At 50.9% G+C, this 18,561-nt stretch overlaps 1 protein-coding gene across 2 annotated transcripts in view; it reads right to left on the bottom strand.

The window, feature by feature from the left end:
- Nucleotides 1-18,561, bottom strand: part of SH3RF3 (SH3 domain containing ring finger 3) — a 315,735-nt gene that overhangs the window by 119,710 nt on the left and 177,464 nt on the right. For both annotated transcript variants that reach the window (XM_012737611.3, XM_076001083.1), the window contains exon 2: nt 12,448-12,723. In XM_012737611.3, coding sequence (XP_012593065.2) covers nt 12,448-12,723 — 276 coding nt within the window. The remainder of the gene's footprint in view (nt 1-12,447; nt 12,724-18,561) is intronic.

Below are 18,561 nucleotides of genomic sequence, written 5' to 3'. Positions count from 1 at the left end.
AAGAAAAAGAGGCCAAGAGCAAAATCAGGGACTGTGAACTTCACCAATGCTTCTCAGTTTCTTCCTTTCCCTCTAGGTGGGACAGGATGGCTACAGTGGGCTGGAGTCAGGTATTTCCCTTCCTTGGGTCAGTTAGGCTCCTAAAACCCCAACAGGTGAGCTTCTCCTAGGAGCAGACATTATTAAGAACAGAATACTTTGGCAGATTTCAAAACTGTTCCCATAAAAGAAGAAAAGCAAATTGCCAGTAAACACAGTTTAAAATGTTATACCTGACTAATAAAGAAATACAATTTTAAACAAGAGATTTCTTTTTTTTTTCCCAGTTCTTTTCCTGTCAAATCAGCAAAGATGAACAACGAAGCCTCTCATGGGGCTGGCCAGTGTGCAGGGAACACAGATGTCTCATTTCGGTGGGATGTTAATCTAGGGTGGGCTGTTTGGTGTCTCCATAAAGCACCGGCGCTGTGGGGGCCTGCACACCCTCTGACCCTAGAACGCCGCGTCTAGGAACTCAATCCTAAGAACACTGAAGTGTACAGAGAGTCGCTGCTTCCCAGAGCAGGCACCCCCACAGGAATCAGTGCTGAGCTAGGAAAACCTGAACTGCAACTGATGCATGCTGCAGGCCCAGTGCAGGCAAGTCTGACAGATAAAACTCCAGGGGGACCCAGTTACTGGGAGGCCCACACTTCTGTGAGTTGTGCCTCAAGGAGGCCCACGAGGTCCTCAAAGTGAATATCAAAGAAAAACCGCCTCATGCATCTGGTAGGGGTGAGGGAGGGAGGGGGAGGGAACAGTTTTGAAATCCGCCAAAGTAGTCTGTTCTTAATAATGTCTGCTCCCAGGAGAAGCTAGTTAACCAGAACCTCACCTGTTGGGGTTTTATCAGAGCCTAACCTACCCAAGGAAGGGAAATACCTGACTCCAGCCCACTATAGCCATCCTGTCTCACCTAGAGAGAAAGGGGGAAACTGAGAAGCATTGGTGAAGTTCACAATCCAGAGTCACAGGCTCACCAAAAGTCTAATCATATGACTACAGAATGTTCATGGCACCCCTGCCCCTCACATCTTACCACCACATTGCTAAAGGCCTATTTATAGTTCTTTTTACCCAGTCCATTATGTCTTGTATCAAGAAAAAATTACAAGACACACTAAAAGGCAAAACAACAACAACAAACCAGTTGGACGAGACAGAGCAAGCATCAGAACCAGATTCAGATGTGGCAACTGATGTTAGAATTACCGGACCAGGAATTTAAAACAACCATGATTTAAAACCATGATTTAAAACAACCAGGCTCCAATGTACACAGTAGACAGCATGCAAGAACAGATGGGTAATATAAGCAGAGAGATGGAAATTCTAACAAAGAACCAAAAAAGAAATGCTAGCAACCAAAAGCACTGTAACAGAAATGAAGAATGCCTTTGATGGACTCAGGAGACTGGACATGGCTGAAGAAAGAATTGCTGAGTTTGGGGATATCTTAATAGAAACTGCCAAAATGAAAAGGCAAACAGAAAAACACCAGGAAGAAAAAAAAAGGAACAGAATATTCAAGAACTGTGAGATGACTACAAAGCAAGAACTGTGGGGAAATTACATACATGTAATGGGAATACCAGAAGGAGAAGAAAATATTTGAAGCAATGAAAACTGAGAATTTCTCCATATTATTGTTAGACACTAAACCACAGATCCAGGAAGCTCAGAGAATAGTAAGAATAAATGCCAGAAGTACTGCACCTAGGCATATCATTTTCAAACTACGTAAAATAAAAGATAAGGAAAAAATCCTGAAAGGAGGCAGAGGAGGAAAAATATCATATTACCTATCAAGGAGCAAATATAAGAATTACATCTAACTTTTCAAAACCATGCAAGGAAGAGTGGAGTGAAATAAAGTGTTGAGAGTAAAATCCCACCAACCTATTTGCAAAAGACAATGATATAAAGGACTGTTACCCAGAATACACAAAGAACTCTTACAACTCAAAAATAAGAAAATAAACACTCTGATTAAAAAATGAGCCAAAGACTTTCACCAAGGAAGACACCTCACCAAAGAAGATATACAGATAGTGAGATGGCAAATAAGAATATGAAAATAGGCTCCACATCACGTGCCATCAGGGAAATGCAAATTTCAGCAACAATGAGATACACCTACACACTAATTAGAATGGTCAAAATCCAGGACACTGACAACAACAAACGCTGGTGAGGACATGGAGCAACAGGAACTCTCGTTCATGGCTGGGAAGAATGCAAAATGGTATAGCCATTTTGGAAGACAGTTTGGTCATTTCTTACAAAACAAAATACACTTTAACCAAGCAATCCAGAAATCATACCCCTTGGTATTTACCCAAATAGAACTGAAAACTTATTTCCAAACAAAAACCTGCATATGGACATTTAGAGCAGCTTTATTTGTAATTGCCAAAACTTGGAAGCAACCAAGATGTCCTTCAGGAGGTGAATGGATAAACAAACTATGGCACATCCAGACAATGGAATGTAACTCAGTGATAAAAAGAAAAGAGTTATCGAGCTATGAAAAGACATGGAGGAAACTTAAATTCTAAGTGAAAGAAACCAGGCCAGGCACGATGGCTCACATCTGTAATTCCAGCACTTTGGGAGTCCAAGGCAGGAGGATCACTTGAATCTAGGAGTTTGAGACCATCGTGAGCAACATAGTGAGACCCCATCTCTACAAATGAAATTGAAAAAATTAGCCGGTGGGTGTGGTGGTGAATTCTTCTAGTCCCAGCTGCTCAGAAGGCTGAGCCAGGAGGATCACTTGAGCCCAGGAGTTAGAGGTTGCAGTGAGCTGTGATCGTGCTACTGCACTCCAGCCTGGATGACAGAATGAGACCCTGACTCCAAAAAATAAAAAATAAAAAATAAAGCCAATATGAAAAGGCTACATACTATATGTATGATTCCAACTATATGACATCCTAGAAAAGGAAAAACAAGATTAGTGGCTGCTGGGGCTTAGAGGGGAGGGAGGGAAGAACAGGCAGAGCACAGGGGATTTTAGGGCAGTGAAACTACTCTGTATGACACTGTAATGATGGGTCCATGTCATCATACATACATCCAAACCCATGGAATGTTCAACACCAATGTCACAGTGTCACCAATGTGACCTTAACGTCAACTCTGGACTCTGGGTGATTATGATGTGTCAATGCAGGTTCCTACTCTGGGTTGGGGGGGATGTTGCTAACAGGGGAGGCTGTGCATGTGTGGAGGCCAGAGGGGGGTATACGGGAAATCCCTGTACCTTCTGCTCAACCGTGCTGTGAGCCTAAAACTGCTCTAAAAATATAAAGTCTATTTTTTAAATGGCTAATAGCATCATAGAGCAATGAAAATGAACAAACTACAGTGCCCTGCAACAGCATAGGTATAACTTATGAATGTAATATTGAGAGAAAACAAAGTCGACCACAAAACTATATTGTGTATGAGTTCCTTTATTTGAAGTTCAAGAACAAACACAACTCACCTATGGTGTTAGCAGACATGGGGGAGGCTGTGGGTGGATGGGTAGAGGCACAGGATCGTGCCACTCTGTACTGAAGAGCGATTATAAGGATGAATTGTTTGTGACAGTCATCAAGCTGCATGATTATGATTAGTCCACTTTTTGGTATTTATATATGATATTATATAGTAATATAACATTTTATGTATAATATTATGTATAATATAATATCTTATAATATAAAAGATTTTTTAAAAAGGTGATAGTGCATGCAGTGTGGACGCATGAGACAGGGGGGTCCAGAGACAGGTGTCACCTCAGAGGTCAGGGAACTGGTCATCACTCCCAGTGCTAAGCAGGGCCAACCTGTTCCTCATCAAACCACCAATACATATGAGCACCCCCTAAGTGCCAAGCCCTGCAAGGGCCTTAGGCTGAAGGGGGAACTATCCCCTCCAGAGGATGGCGGGAGCCTGCTTGTAAAGAGATGATCACTATCCAAGATCAAGGAACATACATTAAAACCCGCCACACTGCAGTAAGCGAGGCCCCCGTCCAAGCATGTCAACTGCTGTGCTACTGTGAGCTTAGTGAACAGGCAGGTGAAACCTGCACAGCTCTGTTTGGCTACAGGATGCAAGTCCAATGTGGACCCAGCTGTGATTTGGTGGCACCTGGTGGCAATGTCTGTTGTGGCTTAAATATCGACAGGGGCCAATTCTGGTTCCTGTGCTGGCTGGAACCTGTGGCAGGATTCAGAATGCACCTGTTTATTGGTTGGTACCCATTTTGGCATGAAGGCTGGGCTGGGGGAACACTGGGGTACAGGGGGCCAGCACTCTCCACTCCTAAAGTAAGGAACCAACTTTGCCCAAGATCATTGAGCAAGATTTCCCCCAGGTCTGTCTCTTACCCAAACTCCCACAATGGGGCAACCCCCAAAGAGAAACGTTTGAGTGCTGAGCAATGAAAATATTCCCTTCTAGCAGATCAGGGCTATCAGCATGAAATCTGGTGTGTCCTGGCAACAATAATGACTTCTCCAGCCCCACAGCAGGACCAGGAAAACAACAGCCAACTTTTCATGGCCAGATCATATCAGGTCTCTGATTTCTTGTCATATTTCAAAAGTCCAGAAGGACAAGGAAAGAGGAAATATGTACTCTACAGACTCTCATATTTGGAGAAATGTCCTCTCCTCAAAACACTAAATGGGTTTTGTATAGAAAGACGGCAAGGCTGATCTGCATGGGTTGCACAGGAATTTTAAGTTGCTGTTTCATAGAGAAGGATGTCCCCTGGGCTCTCCCCTCTCTCTCCTAGCAGGTGCACACACTAAATATGGGGCTCCTGATGGCTGCAGAGCAAAGCCATGCTGAGGGGACCACGCAGGGACAACAGCTATGCCACTGGTCCCTGTAGTGCTGTGCTCTATGTCACAGGCCAGCAAAGCTTTTCTAGAAAGGGCCAGAGAGTAACTATTTCAGAATTTGCAGGCAAACTATTCAACTCTCCATGGTAGCATGACAACAGCTATAGACAATATGCATATGCATGAGCATGGCTGTGTACCAGAAAAACTTTATTTACAAGATTAGGTGGCAGGCAGGATTTGGCCAGCAAGTCTTAGTTTATCAACCCTTGTTTGACATAGGTGAGTAAACTAAGCCAAATCAGACACTGCAGGCTTTGCTGATAGTCAGGTTTCTGGGCCAATATGGCAGCATTCAAGGATTTTATGAATGAAACTTGTTTCCATGACATTATTTCACTTTCAGATCAAAACTCGATTTCATGTACAAGTTTTATGTCAAGTGCTCATTACTCACTGTGGGCCAGTAGACTTCCATATGCTGTTTTCCCTGTTCCCTGATAATTCCAAGTTTTACAAATACACCAAATGCCATTGCCATATGGCAGTGGCTCTCCTTTGTATTCAGGTGGTCTCAGGGTGGTCCTAAATGACTATAAGTCTGGGCTATGAACATAAAATGGTTATTAAAAAACCATATTGCCTTGTCCTGTGGTTATGTTTCACAAGGCATAGTGGTTAATACATTTGCAAAGGATTCAGGTGACATGACAGGGCTCACCATCTATAAGTGACCTTTAAATTGCATTTTAACTCATTTACCTGACTCTTCCAGTTTGTGCATTCACTTCCACCTGGGGAAAGGGAAAGCCACGAAAACAGATGGGACTCTGTGACAAACAGAGGCTGTGGGTCCCAGCACTGACACTCAACCTGCCTGTCCCTCCCGGGTGCCCCTGGAGGTAGCTGGCAGAGCACGTAGTCCTTTGACACTACTTTACGAGTATATCTAGGCAAATGTCACAGCTCACATATCGAGTGTTTGAGGGCTCAGCCTGAAATGCCACAATCACGGCAAACCCTGGAGAGTTCCCTCAGGAGCTCTGGATAAACCTATATCCCAGCGCCTAATGTTTCCCTCTCCTAAACAAGCTGTGTGCAACATCACATATAAAAACAGTCCCCAAAGGGCCATGAGTAGTCAATAGCCCTGCGCTCCTCCACTGTCACCTGTAGTCTGTGGTTTCCAAGCAGCTGTAATGAACCACAGCCCAGAGAAGGCCCTGGCCCCGCTGGCCGACCTCGGCATTGGGGGCCTGCAGGGTATGGGCTGCCGCTGAGCCGGCCACACCACGGCCCCAACACACACAGCGCCCGTTGGCAGCACGCAGGCCGGCCACCGACGGAGGGCTGGACCACTCTCTTTCACAAGAAAAGGGAAAATTAAAAAAGGAAAAGCTTAGAAACTCCCTCAAGCCTTTTGTTGCAAAAATAACACAGAATTGTACCTCTGATAGCCACCTGCCACTTGCGGTGAGGCTCTTAAAGAATGGTTAGCTGGGCCAGGTGCGGTGGCTCACGCCTTTAATCCTAGCTCTCTGGGAGGCCGAGGCGAGCGGATTGCTCGAGGTCAGGAGTTCGAAACCAGCCTGAGCAAGAGCAAGACCCCGTCTCTACTATCAATAGAAAGAAATTAATTGGCCAACTGATATATATATAAATTAGCCGGGCATGGTGGCGCATGCCTGTAGTCCCAGCTACTCGGGAGGCTGAGGCAGTAGGATCGCTTGAGCCCAGGAGTTTGAGGTTGCTGTGAGCTAGGCTGACGCCATGGCACTCACTCTAGCCTGGACAACAAAGTGAGACTCTGTCTCAAAAAAAAAAAAAAAGAATGGTTAGCTGCCACCAATCCCCCGCAAAGCAGACCGGCCCCGTATCCTCTGTGCACTTGGCCTGCCAAAGTCCTACAGCCCCCCAGGGCTTTTCTGGTTTCCAGTCCCACTCATCCATCTGCTCCAGAGGCTGCCCAGAACTGCTCAAAGACAGGCAGAGGTGGACCTCTCAGGGGTCTCAGGGCTGAGGGGGATCTGCAGTCACAGGGTGGGCCACAGGTGGAAGGACAGAAGTCAGAGGTTGGAGGTTGCACCCTCTCAGAGCTGGGACACCCTGCCTGCACACACACTCCGGCAGGTGACAATCCCTCACCCTGTCCATCTGCCTGTGGCTCTTGAGCACCGGAGGGCAGGACTCTGACTCTGTCGTGCCCACCTCACTACCCCTGGCACGGAGCATGGCACTGGGAGCACAACCCAGCATTGGCAAACGTCTGAGGAGTGAGGGAGTGGACTGCGGAGCCTGGGCGACAAGACACGAATGCTCCCCACAACAAGGCTTGCTGCCCCCGGCAGGGCGCTCAGCCTCCAAGTCCCCCAGGTGCCCTTCACTGTCGCGTGCTGGGGGTGGACAGTGGGTGGGTCAGGACCCTACCTGGGCAGATAGTGCCACGTGACGGTGAACACCTACATCTCAGAAGGAGAAGAGGGGTGTGGGGTGTCCCAGCCCCTGGGGAGCCATCGGGATCAGCTGGAGAGAGAACCCGCCAGGAGGTGGGTGCAGCAGGGCAGAAGTGGGCCAGGGGCCAGCGTCAAAATAAGGCCTGCGAGGGAGCCAGGCACTGGGCCAGTTCTGGTCTGTGGGCAGCACCCACTTTGTGAGACCTGAGGGAGGTGGGGAGCCACTGAGGGTCGTGAGCAGAGGCTCCACGCGGCACAGGTTTGAGAGGTTGGTCAAGCACCCAGGGAGAAACAGGTCGGGCCCCTGCAGTGACCAGGGCCCAGGAGAGAAGAGCTTGCATTCTGCATAGATTCTGAAAATATTTCCTGGCAAATCTTCAGATAGAGCCCATGCTTTGCCTGCAAATCGAAACTCCTGCCCGCAGTTTCTGAGCTCTGTGCCTTGGCGTCGGAAGAAAGGGCTGGACAAGGGCGCTGCACAGCACAGAGGTGGCTGCGAGGAGGAATGTGCGACGCAAGAGCCCACGCAGGGGACCTGGGCCCGCTGGGTTTCTCTGATAGCCTCAGGGGGACGCAGCCCAGGCAGGTGCTCAGGAAGGGAAAGACTGGCTGGGAGCCGCCTCTCCGTGGGCTTATCCTGCTTTGGTTCATGGCTACGACACGGAAAGCGCATGAAGCAGAGGCTTTCCTGGTCTTCCAAGCCCCGAAAGTGTCCCCATTTCCACTCAGGGAGCAGCAGAGAGGACACTGTGGATCGGGAGGCTTGCCCAGTGGCTGGCCCTGAGGAGGGGACTGTGGCCTCCACACAGGAGCTGGACATCATTCCCCCTGGGTAATCCTGTCCCACATTTAGCCGCCAGGCGAATGAGTGACAGCACAGCAGACTAGTCCCAGACACTCTCAGCTCTCCACGCAGCGCGTGCCTTAGAAGGATGCTTGTTTCCCTGCGAGTATTCTGGGCTAACATAGAACTAACATGCACGTGTTAGTTCTGCACGTCTGGGCTAATAGGCACGTGTGCTGTCTGATGGGACTGCAACTTTTCCTGAAACAGGAAGGAAAGGAGAGGGCAGACAGCAAATATTTATTGAAGTGCTTATTTTGAGTTCGGTTCTTTGAATGCCTTTGCTCATGTAATCCTAATATCAACTCCATTTTATAGTCTAAAAAGAGACTCAAAGATTAAGTAAATGTTGCAAAGTCACCATACATTATTAAAGAAAAGCATCATGATCTGAATCTGCATCTACTTGACTCTAGAGCCCAAACTCTGTCTATATTTGATTTTTATCCCTCTAAGTCAATACCTAGGATCAGAAAGGAATAGTTTGCAATTCATGCTCGGTTAATTCACAAAGAAAAGAATTCCCATGCTTTTGAGAAATGATGATTAAATGTTCAGCAGCATAAGAAGTTCACGTGGAAAGGTCCTAAAGTCTGACTAAGTTGGGCAAATTGTGGAGGTGTTTTTAAAGGGTTTGCCAACTCAAAGCATGACTTTGGCCCTGGAGAGCTGGGAGTGGGCAGGGGCTGAGATGAGGATTAGGACAGATCCGTGGCTGCATCCACCAAGCCCTGTGGCTCCTCCACGTGGCACACCCCATAGGGATCAGGGTGACATGGTGGGCCTCTGGGCCCGGCTGCAGTTGGGTGTGAAAGTGATCAGTGACGCGCCAGGCACTGCCTGAGGAAATCTCCTGGCCTTTGAGGATTCTAGAGTATTAAGGGCTGCCTGGACCCCTTCACAGCAAACACAGCTACTTTGCAAGGCAATGACAATGTCTTCATGAACTGGACATTTCATAGTCCAGTTCAAGGAACATTGGGGCTCAAGGAACATTTACTGAATCTTGTAGTTGAATGGAACGAGAGAACCTGGAGTAAGCCATGAGAATAGAACTCACATCCCTTCTTGTGTGCCAATCCCTAATCCCTTTACTTACATCACATGGCCCTCTATGCCCTAGAGTAGACACTGGTGTCCTGATGCTCCTGGCATAGATAAATGTCCTCCTAAAGTCACACAGCTAGCTGTGGGGCCCTCACTGCAGGGCCCCACCAAATCCAGCCTCCCCCTCCCCTGCGGGCCCCCCCCCCCCCCCCCGGCTGGGGGGCTCTTTCTCTAAATGCACAGGCCCAGCTTTTTGGAGTAAGACTACTAAGAAGTTATACAATAACCTTTTTTTAAAGCTGCTTTACAAAAATTATTCATTCTCTTCTTAAACTAGACAAAGACTTTGGTTTTCAGAATGACTACAGTTAATGCTGTTTTAACAGGGCTGTTCAAAAGCCAACACCAAAGGTAACAATCTTGCTTTCATCCATCTACTTCATGCCTTTTAAAATTCCATCAATCCCACCACAATGACGGTTTGTAAGGGAGATAGGCACCATCCGTGGTCTTTAGAGACCCCTTCTGTCCTTGCTGACTCCTGATGGAACATATCCGAAGAACAAAACCATTCCCTGGAGGGGATACCAAGCTGCCATGAACCAGCACCCATGCCAAAGCACCGGAACCGTTGGTCCCTTGAGGCCCAATACACAGGGAGGTGTCCGAGCCAGCCTCGTGCAACTAGCCTCGTGGGGAAGTGAGCTGGTCACACGCACTGTGGGAGGGAAACGGCAGGCAAGTGCCAGCAACAGGACATAGAAATTGAGCAGAGAGAGTCATGAGGAGATGCCCATGTCCCTTAGAGCCTTTATTTGGAGGCGTTTAGAAGTGAGAAATGCAGCAGGATGGGACAGTTAGCAGGGGTAGTGTCCCCCGCCCAGCCCCGTCTGTGAAGGTCAGAGGGACAACATGGGCATGGTGGGAAGGTGACATGGACTATGGTGGGGGGTGTCACAGCATGGTCCCCTTTAGGAATCACACTCAGGGGCTCCTGATTGTCCACATTAACCTACAGGATTCAAGAAAAGAAAGTCCTTGAACAATCTGTGATATGACACTTCCACTCCTGTGACCCCCAGTGGGAACAGCAGCTACATCCTGTAACAGGAGATGCCGGGGGCCGCCTGTGGCTGGCGCCTCTGCCCCTCAATCTCAACCCAAAGGTCACCTTCCAGGGAGTCCGAGTGACCACACCCACCTCCAGGTTTCTTGTAAAACATGGAATATGAAATTCTATCGTTGACTATTCCGGAGCCCTCACCAAATGCCTAGTGTCTGTCTCCTGGGTGGCCCAGCAGAGCTCGCTGGCCGCTGACCTGTCTTCTGCACACTCTGGTGAATCCATCCGTGTCCTGCAGACTCAGCATGGTACTTCGCACAGAGTTGGGGCCCAGTACATTTTTGTGAAATGAATAGGTAAATGCCTCTTTGTCCTCTTGTCTGGTGGGCTCTGGCCTTCACCCTGGAGTCGAGTGTCCCAGATAGAGAGGCCCGTGGAGTGGAGCAGGGTGCATGGTGGTGTTAGGAAAGGCAGGCCTTTGCTTCTGCCTGGAGAAGCTGGCCCTGCCTGCAGGCCCCAGGGCCCCACAACTGTCCTTCACAGCAAGTTCCCCTGACTGCAGAGCCGCCTCCTCTGAGGCCCTGTGAGGAGGGCCTGTGCTCTGTAGCCAGAGCCGTCAGAGCCTGGAGGGACCTGGAGCCATTAGGGGTCTGTCTCCTTAGCAAGGTCCCAGCTGGACCCCAAGAGGTCGGGATCCCTGCCCTTGGTCATGAGCGACAGCAAAGAGCACCATGGCCCCCAGGAATGTCCTCTCTCTCTCAGGGAGATTCCCCAGAGTCCACTGGGCAGAGAAGCAAGGCGGGGGTTCTGTCTGCCTGACACTCTCGCCCCCAGGCTGACAGGCAGAGGGACAGAGAGGCCCATGCTGGCTTCCCGGGAAGCTGCACCAGCTTGATGACAATGGGAATTAGCATCAGAACACCTTGATGTAAGGAAGGAAGGAAGAGTTAAAGCCCTGAATGAAAAATAGATTATTCACTGTCAGGCTGAACAATAGAACAAGACATAAATAGCAGCCGTGCGCAGGACATGCCAAGTTTGCTCAGAAGTGGTGTGCACGGCTCTCCTGCAGCCCTCCCGAGAGCACAGTGCCGCGGCGAGCTCCTCACCGAGCACACGGGGCAGGGGAGGGGGCAACAGTGGCCTCTCAGAGTGTAAAGGCAGAGGCTGGAGTCAGAATTCCAGCTCTGTCGTTCACAACCGTGTGTGCGTGTGTGTGTGTGTGTGCGCGTATGTGTGTGAGGGACAGAGGCAGAGACAGATGGAGACAGAGAGACAGAGACAGAGAGACCGAGTGTGAGGAAACCACAAGGACTTCTCAGCATCTAAGGAGCGTGAGGACCCCACTCGAGGGGAGAATCGCCCAGGTAGGGAAGTGGGAGGAAAGAGAGCATTGACATCAGAGATCTGAGTCAGGACTCGGATCTTACACCTGGGGGGTGCAGGGAGGGAAGGAGGAAGGAGCAGGACAGAGCAGCAGCTGGGTAAGTCATGAAACCGCTCTGAGCTTTGGTTCCCCTGTGGAGAAAACAAGGCTCCAACTATGTCTCCTGGAACCCTGCACACTCACAAAGACAAGGGGCCAGTGTGTCCGTCAGCACTTGGCACAGACAATTATTCGATGGGAACCGCAGGACAGCCAGCAACCAGGCCCCGTGCGGGTGACTGGGCTCCCCTGGTCAGCTCCCGGTCATCGGCACTATTTAGTCCGCTACCACATTGTCTGACCCGGCTCTCCACAGCCTCCCACGTGCCTGGGCCGTCCCACGCTGGTGCCCTGGAGGATGGTGCTGTGACATACTGATGTGGGCCCAGCTGCCCCTTCCCTGCAAGCTGAACAGGGTCTCTGGGCAGTCTCCCCTCACCAGCCCCTCTCGCCTGAGTCAGCGCTTAGAACCACAACCCAGGTTAACCAAGGGTCCTGCTTCAAGGCTGACGGCGGCTCACGTTACCCGGAGGTCCCCTGCCAGCTTGTGCCACCTCTTGTCAGCCCACAAAAACAATCACTGCCTCGTCTATGGAGGCACAGGGAGCGAGGCGGGATCGTGCGCCCGGGGCTCAGGGAGGAAGCCGCCGCCAGGCTGCAGGCACGTGGCTGGGAAGAGTATGGGTGGCGTGAAGGCCACGTGGGCTAGCAGCCGACCACAGGGCTCACCTCACCTTGGTGAAGGTCAGACAGTCCTTGTCCTGGTCTTTGTCCTTCATCTCGAAATCATAAAGTGCTTTGCCCTGGGGCGGCGCCGGCGGCAAGGGCCGGAGGCACTGGATGTAGCTGGCCGGGAGGAAGCCCCGCGAGCCCCGCAGCTCCCCGTGGTACCAGTTCTCATCCACCTTGCGCCGCAGGATGATAACGTCGCCCTTGTTGAACTTGAGGTCGCCAGGTTCTGTCCCCTCGTAGCTGTAGAGAGCTTTGCCGTAGGGAAGCTGGGGAAGGTTCTGAAAGCAGAAGACAAGGCAAGGTTACTCGGCACGGCCGTCCCGCACGCCGGGGCTGTTCCCAGGGGCTCCCGTGTCACGGGAGCGAGCAAACTCCATCGCCCCACCCAGACGAGAGGGTCCCCACTGTAGTCATTCCCCCTAAATAGCACATGTGGGGGCCAAGCACTGCCCGGGGCCTTCCACACAGACCAATGCATTCTGCGCTGAAGAGGACTCTGAAGCAGGTGCCAGGTTATCTTCACTCACTGATGGGGACCTGAGGCACAGAGTGACGGTAACCTGCCCGAGGCTCACACCTACGCGTAGTAGGTAGAATCAGAACACAGGTGGTCTGGGCTCCAGAACGTTTTTACACACTACTTTGTGCCGAATCATTTTCTGCTGGTTCCCGTTTCTCAGGGACTTTAGTCCCCAAAGCTGCCAGATTTCCAACAATTATTCAGCAAAATATTCTTTACCTCATTTACTGAAGCCCCCTTTCCTCCAGCAACTCAGAACACACCGATGCAGTGGGGAACCTGCAGCCTAACGATTTCAGGATTGCTCTTTTCTCAGCACCAAAGGAGGCAAGAAAAGCTTCATCTTTCTCCGCTGCACCCCTTTTAACCCTTTGCACTCGCTTGCTTTTTTCTCATTATCCACTCGACATTATCCACACTCGACATCCGAGTGCAAAGGGTTAATGAAAGCATTTGTTCTGTAAAATGTGGATTCAATCAAAAGTCTGCACTTAAGGACCTAGAAGGCCGCAGTTCCCTGCCCCTGCAGGGATTTCGAGCTGAGCGGCAGACCCCCATTTCACAGACTGTCCTGCGCTCCCACACCTGGGGGACGCCTAGCCAGTGGTGCATACTCAAGACGCCCAGATGAGAGACAACCTGGCCATGGTATGCAGAGGTCACTGCCAGGCACCAGAAGTTCGAACACGTGGTCCTGGCTGTCACAGGAACCCCCATCCCCCAATCATGGGACAGAGGGTTCTGCTGCATGCAACAGTCTGGTCCAGAAGTACAATTCTAAAGGCATAAAACCGTATCCTCCTAACAACAGGGATCCTCCTGTCATCCTGTCAAAGCTTAGCCAAGCCATCTTTGGTGTCCAACAGTGACTAGCTCTGAAACCCAGACAGTTCTTGGCGCTGTTCTGCTCGTAAACACTAAGGAGTCTGTCATCGAACAACCCTAAAACTGGACGGACGTTACTGTCCACTCCCTGGGCTGCTCACCTGGCCCTTGTTCCTAAAGACGGACTGGCCACACGGTCTCCTTCCTTTCCTTTATGAGGGGCCAACACCTGCTGAACCCAGTGAGCTCTGCCAAAGGTCACTTCTGTGCCAGAGGAAAACCAAAGGAAAGCCTTGCATTGTTCCGGTGTCAATAGCCAATGATTTTCCTCCCAGAAGCTGCATTTTCTCACCAGGGCTGCCCCGTGCCAAGGAGTTCTTTAGTATTCGAATCAATCAATAGAGGCACAAAAGCCCGAAGCAGTAGTACATCGGAAAACTCTTTGTAGAAGACTTAATAGCATGTTGGCAACTCAATCATTCTACATTTATGTTTCAGCAACGTCAAACGACAGCAGTTAAGAGAGAACCTGCTGGCAAATTGACAAACAGCCACCACTACCCAATTAAATAGCAGCACCAGAGGATTGTTCATTGCAGAGCTCTGAAAGGAAAAAAATCAGTTTGCTTCCAAGAATACTTATTCTGGATAGCTTTGTACTGTAAGCACAATAGAGTGTAACAGGCCCCGATTTTAGAGCGTGGAGGCTAAGGGGTAATTTGTAACGCAAGCACCGTGATCCGGCAGGGCTGGAGGAGGAGGCTGGCTGTGGGCCACCAGCAGAATCCACTGCCACAAGGGGCCAGTCAGCCCCAGGCCCAGGGGAGATTTTGTCTGAAGACATCTGGTTGTCCCAACTGGGAGGTGGGGAACTTCTGCGCCTGATGAGCAGATGCCAGGGACATTGCTGAGCACCCTGCAATGCCCAGAGAGTCCCCAACAGCAAAGAATGACCCAGCCCAGAATGTCAGCAGGCTGGGAAACCCTTGCATCACCCAGTAGGTTAAACTTACAAAAAGACAGAGTAAGCCTTCTTGTTCTACTTGAACTTAGTCTGCCAGTACTTTAAAAGTCAAAAAGAACAAGTATTTTCATGATCGAGTATTTTCACCCACGGAGACACTCAGATATTCATCAAGGTAAGAAGTTTTAAAGGGATAGTAAAAAAAGGACTTGCTGTCAAATTTTTTGAAAATTGGCCTTAAGAAGATGCACAAAGGTGGCTTCACTTTGTCACAGAATGACTCTATTTCCTTCCATTCCTAAATTACAAGGGTGAAGCTCAAAAGCAGTAGTATTCTAAGTGCCACAGATTCTCTGTGGCTGTTTGGTGACTTTTGCTACTATCAATAACAATGGTCAGCAAGAAAGGCCAGATGTGCACCTCTGTCTTCACGGCTCTGCCTCCTTCTGTGGCTGCTCATGCTGCGGAGCACAGGCACCTTCCCAAACTCCCCCTCGTGATGGGGACACTGGGTTTCCATCTGGCCTCCTGCCACCAGCCTTCCCTAGCCTTGCTGACCCAGAAGACACCTGCAGGTGCTGCTCACAACCATGCTGCACAGCTGTGGCCCCAACTCATGCAGCGTGGCCGGGAGAGCTGGGGTGCAGGGGCAGAGAAGCTGAGGCATCTCCTATCAGGCCACTCTCCAATCAACCTGTGCCTCTGGCATCCCCTCAGACCAGGGAACTTCCTGTCAATTCAGAAACTTGCTCAATAGCTCTCCCGGCTGCCCACAAGCTTGTTGAGACCACAACTGTCCCTCCAGCCCCACCTCCTGTGTTCCACGGCCTGGCCCTGGAATCCCACCCAGCTGCAGAGGAAGGTCTCTCGGTTACCCCCGTGCCCGCCCTTTCCCTCCCCCTGGGCATCAGTCCTCAAATCCTGCTGGCTCCGCGTCTGAGCTCTCACCCAGAAACCCGTGCGCCCTTCCCCTCTGACTGCCTCCCCTGCCACCTTCTCTGCCAATCAACAGAGGCCTCCTTGGTGGGTCTCCAGGCCTGCCAGCCCAGCACGGGTGCTGAGATGCAGAGCGAGCCCACCCCCTGCCACTCACACGCTTTCAGTGGCTCCCCACGGCCCTCGGGGATCCGAGCTCCTCAGTTGGTGGCAAAGATTCCAAACTCCCCTGCGTGAAGGGGACACTGGGTTTCCACCTGGCCTCCCATCACCAGCTTCCCCAGCCTGGCTGACACAGAGGCCACCTGCAGGTGCTGCTCTCACCCATGCAGCCCTGCCCATGCTGTGCTCTCTTAAGTCCAGCACTACCCGCTGCTCGCCCGCCCCAGAACAGGCCTGTGCTGTGCACACCTGACAGCCCAGGACCCAGGAGGGTGCTGTCTATGTGCTGTTCACTCAGAGGCTCTTGTGTTGCTCCTGAGCCAGATCTGGGTGGGGACAGGGAGTGGGTAGAGTCAGAAAGGAAGGGTTTGGCAGGGCACGCCCGTGAGCCACCATGCCTCTCGCAGACCCGGAGACAGGTGCCCATTGCGCTCTGCAGGAAATCAGGGCGGGAGCAAGCCGCAGGCCTCTGCAGATGCAGAAGCAGGGGCAGCCCGGAGACCACACCAGAGGCCACCACTCCCCCCGAGGCTCCGGGAGCCCTGTCTGGTGGCCACGCTGGACGAGGAGGACAGAGAAGCAGGGAGGATGGTGCGGAGCAGGACACAGAGCCCCCTCCCAATAACCCTGGAAGGGGTAATGAACCTTTTTAAGATGCAGGACACATTTCTGAGGGCAAAAGCATAAAAGTCAGAAAAGGTGCCAAAAGGCGGTTTATTCAGAGGGGCAGAGGCACCCAGAACTACTGGTTCTCATCAGGAAATGCTCAGAAAGGAGACACGCAAGGCGCCATCTCTGCGTCGACCTTCCACCTTGGCAGCCCTTTACGGGATTAACTAATCCGTCCACGGCAGCGCCTAGGGCGGCGGATGCTCTGAGGGGGAAGAAAGAGGCTTCTGCAGATCGAGGGGCAGTGGCCTCATGCCCGCGAGTCCCAGGACTAGTCTCCTTCCTGCCCGCCAACGTGCTCGGCCTGCGACAGCCTCTCTCACGCCATGCTGAGCTCCCCTCTGGAGGAATTTTATTCAAACATTGCCACTAAGCTGCCATTATACGGGCTCAAGACATTAAGGAAGAGAAATGAACGGAAAAAAGGGAAATACATCTGGGATGCCTATGGGACAATTAACACCAGCCACCCCTGCAAGGCATTAATAATAATTAAAACTTATAATGTCAATTTCACGGCTCATTACTCAGATGCGGCACACACATCTTCCTCCGGGCTTAATGTCCTACCCGTGGAGACGGGGTGCTCGCACGTGCACAGCGGCACCATCTCCAGCTTTTATGGGGATCAAACACACGGCAGCAGCTTTGATGAATGTGCCGCTGTGATCCCCGACAGGGCTCCGGGGGCGTGCTTCCTGCTCCCCCGCCCATGAGGGGAGGCGTCTGTGTCATGCAGAGGGGGCACACCCTGGCCCAGTCCTGCTCCTCCAGACCCCTCAACAAGCTGGAGCAAAGAGCATGGAACAGGAACCCCTTCTGCCAGGCACAGTGGCTCACCCCTGTAATCCCAGCACTTTGGGAGGCTGAGGCAAGAGGATCGCTTAAACCCAGGAGTTTGAGACCAGCCTGGGCAACACAGCAAGACCCTGTCTTCAAAAAAAAAAACAAAAAAAGGAAAGAAAAGAAAAGAAAAGAAAAGAAAAGAAAAGAAAAGAAAAAGAAAAAGAAAAAAGAAAGAAACCTCTGTGTTCAGATCCTAGGGACTTCCCAGAAGTAGCACTTGCCGTGGTTCCAACTACCTGTCACCAATGGAGGGCTCCCCTCCACCACCAGCCCAGCAGGACAGATTGTCTGCCTGTTTTGTTCACTGTTGCATCCCCAGCCACTGACCTGACATAGATCATATGCTCAAAATATCTACCAAAAGAATGAGCACATAGACTAACAAACCCATCCCCTGGGAGTGGGGCCAGGGCTCAGAGCCTTCATCTGGAAGAACTTCCCTGCCCACTATTTTTCCCAAGATCTGAGGTCAGGGTCCATGCAGCCAAAGATCCTACTGCTAAGAGAGGCTGGGCCTGGGGAAGTGGGGGAAGCCCGGTGGGTGCCAGATGAGGAGGAGGGCACTGTACCCGGGGCTCGGCTGGAAAAGGAGCATGGAGTTAGAGATGTACCGAGTCCTCTTCTTCTGCCATCTCCTGGTCCTCCTGGAACAGGGTGTGACATAGCCAACAAGTGCTAGGGAAATGAACATGCTTACGGGCAGGCCACAGAGCGGGAGACCCTAATGGGAAACAAACCAAGCATTTCAGGGTCTACGAATGTGGCAGACGCTAAGGGTCCTCCAGTACCCGCTCTCTCCTTTTGGTCTGCGAGAATATTCTGAGTTTCAAATGGAATCAAGCTTCCCCAGCTAAAGCCTTCCTTTTCTACCCTTGCTTGCAGGCAGCCCTGGCTATGTATTCAAATTTCTGAAAGTGATTCATGCAAATTCGGAAGCATGTTTTATAATGACATTTATCAGGAAATGCTACCTTCCCATGGGCTGCATGGTAGATGTGGGGGTGGGGCACAGCTTTTCCACACAAAGATTATGCTCAGAACAAGAGGTGATGAGACCCGGGTCCTCGGATGAACTCATAAAACAGAGCCCTGGACCATGAAGGGAGAAGGGACACTTGATCTTATTTGAGCCACAATGTTTTAGGATCTTCTCATTCACAGCTTCTCCTGTACCCTGAGTCATTCAGGGGGTCT

The sequence above is a fragment of the Microcebus murinus genome, chromosome 3 (genome assembly GCF_040939455.1).
Source record: "Microcebus murinus isolate Inina chromosome 3, M.murinus_Inina_mat1.0, whole genome shotgun sequence".
NCBI lineage: Eukaryota > Metazoa > Chordata > Mammalia > Primates > Cheirogaleidae > Microcebus > Microcebus murinus.
The sequence above is the reverse complement of the archived record's forward strand: the minus strand, read 5'-3'. Positions and strand labels throughout refer to the sequence as shown.